This window comes from Theropithecus gelada, chromosome 8 (assembly GCF_003255815.1).
Source record: "Theropithecus gelada isolate Dixy chromosome 8, Tgel_1.0, whole genome shotgun sequence".
NCBI classification, from domain to species: Eukaryota; Metazoa; Chordata; class Mammalia; order Primates; family Cercopithecidae; genus Theropithecus; species Theropithecus gelada.
The window spans coordinates 125,914,178-125,922,692 of NC_037676.1; the positions used below are offsets into that span (position 1 = coordinate 125,914,178).

An 8,515-nucleotide genomic window follows, 5' to 3' on the forward strand; every position below is an offset into this window, starting at 1 on the left:
GATACAAAGTTGGAAAATGAGTCTGGGTTTATCGTTTGTTATTGTCCACACACTGTATGGGTAAATGAAGAAGCTTGCTAGAGAAGGAGGCCTAATAGAGATGAGGTAGAGAGAAAGGAAAACCTAGGGAGGAGAGAGAGGAAGAGAGAGGGCAGAGAGAGAGAGAGACAGAGAGAGAGAGTGGGGGGCGGGGCAGAGCAGAGACAGGCAGAGAGACAAAGAAGAGAGAGAAGCAGAGAGAGGGAGACAGACAGACTCAGAGAGAGAGAAGAGAGACAGAGAAACTGAGACAGAAAGGAGGCAGGCCAGGTGTGGTGGCTGACGACTGTAATCTCAGCATTTGGGAGGCTAAGGCTGGCAGATCCTTGAGACCAGGAGTTCGTGACCAACTTGGCCGCCATAGTGAAACCCCGTATTTACTAAAATGCAAAAATTAGCTGGACTTGGTGGCACATGCCTATAATCCCAGCTACTCAGGAGGCTGAGGCATGAGAATCGCTTGAACCTGAGAGGTGGGGACTTCAGTGAGCCGAGATCGTGCCACTGCACTCCAGCCTGGGCTACAGAGCGAAACTCCAAAAAAAAAAAAAAAAAAAAAAAAAAAAAGAGCGAGAGAGAGAGACAGAAACAGACAGAGATAGGGGAGAGAGAGAAAGAAAAAACGGGGAGAGACAGAGACAGATGGAGGTGGGGGAGAGAGATAGAAAGAGAGGGGGAGAAGGAGAGAGAGAGTTCGGGCAATGCAATGCCTAGTTCCAGGCCTCCAGACTCTGGTACCTCAGTGTTGTGAGCTCTCCCTGCAGCCTTTAAGGGTTAAGCCCTTTGGAACTGGGTTTGTGTCCCTTGCAACAGAAGGCATTTTGACTGGGACAGAAGGTTTCTTGTCGACCTCATGGGAGGGCGGATGTGCGGGGTATGCACTGGAGAGTGAGGCAGGCGTGGTCAAAGAGCTTGTGTGGCAACTGTCCCTGGGATGTCCAGGTGTCCGTCTCGGGGTCGTAGCAATCGAAGGAGGCGGAGTCCTCAATGTTGCAGTCCGTGGTCAGCCGCCGCCCGCCCGTCACGTAGAGTTTGTTTCCCATCACGGTGGCCCCGTGGTGCATCCTCCGGTCTTTCATGTCCGCACATTTGACAAATTTGTTGGATTGAGGGTCATAAGCAAGAATCCTCCTTGTGTAACCTGAAAACCAAATGACACATGGGCAAGCTCAGCGTTGCTCATCTGGTACTGGAGGTCAGCAGTCCTGTCTGACTCCTGCCACTGCTCAAGAGTGAGGCTGGGACCCTGAACTAGAGCGTGGGATGTTGAGCTAACCTGCCAAGGCCTGCTTTGTGGGGGAGTGGGGGCTGCACGCAGATCTGTCTGACTCTGACCTTCACCCCAAGTTAAGGCAGCATATAAGCCATTCTTAGATTGAGAGCAGCCTCCTGATTCCTGTAACTTTCTCAGCCTCCTTGGCCTCTTCCTCTCTCAAATGCCCACTCAAGAACTATGACAATCCTTTGGAAACTCAGAAGTGGGTTCCTCACAACAGCCCTATCTTGGTAGTTACTTTTAGGATCCTCATTTTATGGATGGGCAAACTGAGGCACAGAAAGATGTTTAACTTGGTAAAAAGTATATAGCCAGTTAGTGACAGAGCCAGGATTTGAATCAAGGTCTATCTGACCCCAATACCAGTCCTCTTAACCATGACACTATACTTCGATTACAGAGAAACAAACTATTAGTAGCTAATATTATTAGCAGAAGCAAACATTTTTTATTGACTGTGTATCTGGGAGAGTGTTAAGTGCTTTAGATACACGAGCACATTAATTATCACAACAGCTCTGGGAGATAGCTGTTATTTCATCCCTTGTTTACAGAAAAAGACAGGGAGAAACTTCTGGGTGAGGAAAGAGTTTTGTCAGATTCTCCATGCTCCTCTGGTTGGTTGGATGTGCTTTTAAAAAGACGATCTTGTAGAATAACATCTGTCTATGAGTGACCTTTTTTCCATAGAACGTGCCAAGTTTGTGTCACGCCCAGTGATCCTCTGTTCAGACTCACCTCCCACAATGACAATCCGCTCCCCGAGCACCACTGCAGGGGCACACACGTTCTTGATCATTCTTGTCTCCATTTTGAACCACGAATTTCTGGAAATGTGATAAACCTGAGGGAGAAATAGAATCATGACACTGCATTTTAAAGTGAAATATTCTTAAAAAAAGACAGTAGTAGTAATTAAGAGGGTGAACTAGGAATGAGATTTTTCTTTCTACTTTTCTCCAGTTTTAAAAATGTAGCTACTGCTCAATAAACAAAACAGTATTGAAAAACAGGAAGAAGCGTATTATTAAAAATTGATATTATTGTGACCCCAGGAACTCAGTGGCTGTATTTCTATAGAATAGACCAATAGTTTTGCATTGTAATACGTGTTTTACTTACCTTACATGGAACATGTTTTTCTTTTAATGAGAAATGAAGAAACTTGGGTATTCAGAAAACCAATGGTTTTCCAATCATTTTTTATTTCTAGCTCATGTTTAAATTTCTAAATATTCTGGTTTATCCAAGAAGGTCATAGAGCCAAGAATAAATCTGAGGCTAAGTGAGGAAGTCTTTTGAACAGTTCATGCCTGAAAGTCATTACAGTCCTAGAAAAATGCAGCATGAGAAAGGGGAGAAAGACCGAAGAGAAGGGAGCAGGCTCTTTTGCCGTGCTTTGAAACAGTGTGTCAAATCAACACTCTGGAACATGTTCTCCTGTAAGTGTCCTCAGTTTTAAATCTAAATATCAAATGTAAATTAGTTCATTATGGAAAAAATTTAGCCAAGAGATATAGGATGAATTTCACATAAGCAAAGAAGGAACAAGAACGTTTATCTACAGAGGAAAATGGCATAGTATTCTTTGCTAGAAAATCTTTTCCTATAAAATAAAATTACCAGGCCGGGTGGGGTGGCTCACGCCTGTAATCTCAACATTTTGGGAGGCCAAGGTAGGTGGATCATGGAGGTCAGGAGTTTGAGACCAGTCTGGCCAACATGGTGAAACCCCATCTCTACTAAAAATACAAACAAATTTAGCTGCGTGTGGTGGTGCACGCCCGTAGTTCCAGCTACTCAAGAAACTGAGGTGGGAGGATCACTAGAGCCCTGGAGGTGGAGGTTGCAGTGAGTTGAGATCGCATCACTGCACTCCAGCCTGGGTGACAAAGTGAAACTCCTTCTCAAAAAATAAAATAAAATAAAGTAAGATTACCAGCATTATTAAAGATGTCTAAATAATCAGTTTACTAAATTTGAGCTTCATAACCATCCTATGAGGTAGGTATTATTATTTCTTCCATCTTTCACATTAGACCACTGAGGCTCTGAGAGGTCAAATGACATGCCCAGGGTCATACAACTACAGTGAGTGGGAGAGCTGGTCTGACCAAGCCCAGAGTCCATGCTCTTCACCACCACACTCATGGCTCTGCCTGGAGCCATGAAACTGTGGCCTTCCCTGAGGGAGGCTTTTGAGACTGGAGACCTCTTGAGGTCTCTGTCTGTCCTTCAACAAGTCAGTGAAGCCTGGAGGAGGCCAAGTGCTAGAGGAAGGGACGGTCACAATGGCTGTTTCATTGGAAAATACGTAAGTGACAAACTCTCTGGAAAGTGGGATCCTTGGAAGAAAAGCAAACACTGGTTGCATTTTACTTGAATGAATAATTGCCTCCTGGCCCTTCTGTTCTCCTTCAGCTTTGGGTATGGCTTTAAAAATAGATTAAACATTTGCTCACCATGCTCATAATACCTCAAAGAGACTGGGGCAAGGATAACAAAGGATGAACTTTGACCACTGAAGGAAGCGATACTTTGTTATAGTAAAGGATTTGCTTAATGCCATCCAGAAACAGGTAGAGAGAAGGCCAGGTAGAAAGGTACACGTACAGCGCGATTTGCATCGTAACCTCGGGCAGTGTAGTTCTGAGAAGAACGCATACACACAGATGAACGAGCCTATGAAGAAAACTCTCAACCTGTGCCTGAAAATCCAACCTGCTCCATCAAGCGACTCCAGGCATTCATTTTAAACTATATTCGAACGAGTAGAATGTCTATTTCAAAGCTAGTGCGAAGTAGATAAGAAAAGTATCCAAATGAATACTTTCCCCTTTCTCCCTCTTCTTAACCCTGAAGTCCAAAAGGATCCCTCAGAGGTTTAATATTTTCTTGGCTTTGCAATATCTTGTTTGATGATACCATGCATTTCTTGATATGCTAGCTTGAAGCTTAAACTTTGCATTTTATTTTCAGAAGGTCGATGGCAGTTTTGCAATGTGAGATAATGAGCGTATTTGTTGACTCTATTTTGAACAATAGAAAAGAAGGAGGGGCTTCCGCTTGACGTGGAAGCAGTTTGTTATCTGTATGGTCAGAGCCTGGAGGGGAGCAGAATGTCTCTCCCAATTCAAGTAGAGGAGTGGGATTTGGAACAGTGATTCTAGAAAGACTCAGAATCTGCCTAGATGGTCAGGGAGGAGCTGAAAATACAGGCTGGAGAAGTGAAGGCAAGAAAAAAATCTTCACTGGAACTGACCGAGTCCAAGCCATTACCACCCATGCCTGGAAGTCTAGAAGAGTCTCCCAGTTCTCCCCCTTTGTCCACACAGGCCCCCTCCAATCCCTTCTCTACAAGGCATCCAGACGGAACTTCTAAAAATATGAATTGTGTTACCTCGTCCACCTTTCTTGAAAGCCTTCAATGAAGTTCTGTTCCTCTCAGGCTAATCCCAATTCCTTGACAAGGCCTAGAAAGCCCAGCCAGGCCAGCCTCATCTGCACAAATATCCATCCCTCAAGAAGGTTCCAGGATTTTCCTAGGAGGGGCTCAGGGACTGTGATGTGGGTGGAGGAGGTTGCTCCTGGTAACCTGAGAAGGGGGCTGATGGAAATCGCAGGAGGACTAACACCCGCCCCTAGCGACCCCTCAGCACACTGCCCGTCTCCTCTTTGCTATGTCTTGCAACTTCATTGTCCTGCTTTCCGCTGCCCAAGGCCATGGGCTGCACCTGTTTGTGCTTCAGGGCCTTCATATGAGCTGCTCCCTTACCCAGGACCACTCCCCCTCCCTCAAGAGAGAACCCTGACTCCGGCTTCAGGTGGTGCAGGAGCTTCCTGCATCTCTCTCTAAGTCGGATCTTTCCTTACGTGATTTCTTAGCACCCATCCCACCCCTCTCGCTCCTCTTTTATTCTCCATCTTCACCTTCCTCTCTCTTCTCCTGCCCCTCTGCTCAGTCAGCTTCAGCCAACTTCACAGGGTTTGCTCCAACATTCCCTTAACCCTGGCACTCTCTCAGATTCTCTCTAGACCGGCAGTGTCCAATCTTTTGGCTTCCCTGGGCCACTTTGGAAGAAGAGCTGTCTTGGGTCACACATAAAGCACACACTAACACTAATGATAGCTGATGGGCTAAAACAATCTCTTCATGTTTTACAGTTTATGAATTTGTGTTAGGCCACATTCAAAGCTGTCTTGGCTGCATGCATGTTGGGCAAGCTTGCTCTAGACTGGTTTAGGGCATCCTACCTGTGCTCTTAGAGCACCCCTTTCTTCAGCATCTGAATTGCAACTGAGGGCTATGCGTAAATTGCTGGGTCTCCAGGCCCTTCACATGTTGGTGTTCAAGATAACTCTTATAAATGAGCAAAGTACATCTCGTGGGTGCTTCTTGATTATCTGTGAAGGCAGGCTCAATATTCACGTCCCCCATATCATTAGATGAACTGCGGAGATTACCAGGGACTTGCATAAAGTTGGAAAACACTTAATATTCTGAAATGTGACCTTTGTTGATCAATTTCTCAGAGAGCTTGTTAGTGAAATCAATGTCTGCCAATCATTAAAAGTGGGGGTTTCCCAACCTGGCTGCCCCTTAGAATCTCCTGGGTACTTTTGTAAACCATATATTTTAGGATCTCATACAAAGATATTTTGATTCAGTGATGTGAGGTCAGGTTCCAGGGGATTTGGTCACAGAGGTGTGGACCAAGGCTTGGGAATCTTCTTTTAAGGCCTTACTGACTTGAGTTAGAAGCGTCTGCCAAATTCCTGTAGGACTTCACTATCTGGCATTCAATATTCTCTATAATAGCTTGAATTTTTAGATATGTATTTTTCTCCTCAAATGAAGACAAACTCTGTGCATAGAGATGGTATTTGATATCCTTAAACTCTTGCTGAAAATCCTTCTTGCCTCCCTCCCTTCCTCTCTTCTTTCCTTGCAAATGACAAGTGTTTGTATGAGTGTACATGGGTGCACATGTGTGTGCATGTATTTGTGTTCATGTGTATGTATAAATGTGTGCATGCATGTGCAGATATATGTGTGTATGTGTGCATGAATTGTATGTGTGTATGCATGTGCACATGCATGCATGTTGGTATGCGCATACATGTGTGCATATGTTTACACATGTGCACATGTATGCATGCTGGCATGTGCATACATATGTGCATACGTGTATGTATGTATGCATGAATATACATTCATGCATATATATATGCGTGCATGTATACATATGTGTATTTGTGTATATGTGTGCGTATATGTATGTATGTACATATGTGTGTGTTGGTGTATATGTGCGCATGTGCATGTGTGTGCATGCAGGTGTGGGTGTGTCCATGCACACATACTCATGCAGTTGTGTGATGGGAAGAACCAGTCATTTACCTGAATAAGGCGCACAGGGTTCTGCATGATGTCCTCTCCTCCAAAGAGATAGAGTCTTTGGTCTTTCACAGCGACTGCGGGGTGGAGCACCCCCACGGGCATGCTGGCCATACTCTCCCAGACATTGCAGATGCTGTCATATCTTTCCATGGAGCCCATGAGCTCCTGCCCTTCTCCAATACCCCCGATGGAGAAGATGAAGTTCTTATGGGCAGTGCTTCTGTGGGAGTAGCGGGCCACCAGCATGGACTCCCCCAGCCTCCACTGGTTGAGTTTGAGGGAGAAGATGTAGACGTTATGACTGACCAGACTCCTCCCTGAGCTGACAGCCATGCCCCCCAGCACGTAGACGCTGCGGTGCAAGGTGACAGCAGAGGCCTTGTACAGCCGTGTCGGGAGTTTGGCAAGGCTCTGCCATTGGCCAGTCTGTTTGCTATACAGTAGGACGTCCCTGGTGGTCTGCTGGCTGTCCTTCCTTCCGCCCAAGAGGATGAGGAAATCTTGGTAAGAGTTTCTTGGAGGGACATGCAATAGGAGTTTGCAGTCTGGGGTGCTGGTGCCACACAAAGAGAACATCTGTCTTTTGGCGGTCTCCAAGATGAGCTGGCATGCAGGCGAGGACTGCAGGAGGGCATCGTTGGCGATGAAGTGTTGGAAGAAGGCTGGGTGGATGTACTGCAGCCTGACCTGCTTGAACAGTTCCTGCATGTATCGCTTCCGGGCCTGGAGGTCATGCTTGATCCAAACCATGAGGGCCTCAAACACCTTTTCTTCCTCCCCACAGAGCCCATCATCTCCCAGATAGTCTCTCAACTCCAAGGCACAGAGCTCCTTCAGGTCGGCTGATGCGGCCACCTCTGGGAAGGACGTCAGTGCCACCTCCCTGGCTTTCTTCTTGAGGGTCTCGCAGCTTAAGATTTCTGAGAGTCTGATCATGCCCAGGCAGTTGCTGGGGGCCAGCTGGCTCTGCAGGTATGAGGAACAGGCCTCAAACAGCTTGGGGAACTGTAGCATGGAGGCGGCCTCCATTACGGGGAGGACATTGTCAGCATCGATGTGTGCCTCCCCCGTGTACACGTAGGAGACGATCTGGTCCAGGGTTGGGGGGTCAATGCCTTTCAGCTGCACTTTGGCTTCACTCTTCTCCCGGAAGCTGCTGCAGAACATAGCCCTGAAGTAGGGGCTGCTGGAGGCCAGCACGTTGCGGTGGCAGGGGATCTCCCAGGCACCGGCACAGATGCTCACATCAGTCAGGATCCTGCTTTGCCTTAAGCTGTTGAGCTGCCTCAACAAGTCAGAAGAGAAGTCATGATCTTTGAAGAGCACCCCATCTGGAGACTCCTCGTCCATCCTACAAAGAGGGAAGGAAGCCCCCAGAGTCAGCAAGAGTCAAGTCTTTCTCAGCTGCAGGCGCTGGAGGGTTCAGCTGCGGGGACTGTAAGACCAGTGCTCCTATTCCATTCCCCATGATGTTTGTGGATGTCACCACGGATATTGTGTAGGGAAGATTGGAAAGGAAGGCCACATACATCTCAGACCTGAGCTCTTTTGGGTTATGGTTGTTTTCGAAAGTAATAGGCGTATAGTATCTTCAGCTAATCTGAGAGAAACAACCAACCAAACAAACTAAAGTTGTTGGAAGTTACTCTATTATCAGAAGCTGAAATGTTAGTCTGAAGCAAGATAACAGTCCATGCATTTGGCCAGCAGAAGTTCCTGAGCCTTTTTCCAGATCGATGGCATATCTGTTATTGAGTAAACTCGTCTAAACATCTCTTTCTGGGTGTCAATCATTCCCC

General features: G+C 46.5%; 1 protein-coding gene across 1 annotated transcript; it reads right to left on the reverse strand.

Annotated features, from left to right (window-relative positions):
• Window positions 1-684: 684 nt before the first annotated feature.
• Window positions 685-8,084, reverse strand: KLHL38 (kelch like family member 38). The gene is made up of 3 exons (XM_025394853.1): window positions 6,717-8,084; window positions 2,054-2,159; window positions 685-1,180 (listed from the first exon to the last, which is right to left on the reverse strand). The coding sequence occupies exons 1-3, from the start codon at window positions 8,064-8,066 to the stop codon at window positions 891-893; spliced, it is 1,746 nt and encodes a 581-aa protein (XP_025250638.1). The 5' UTR covers window positions 8,067-8,084; the 3' UTR covers window positions 685-890.
• Between the last annotated feature and the right edge of the window lie 431 nt (window positions 8,085-8,515).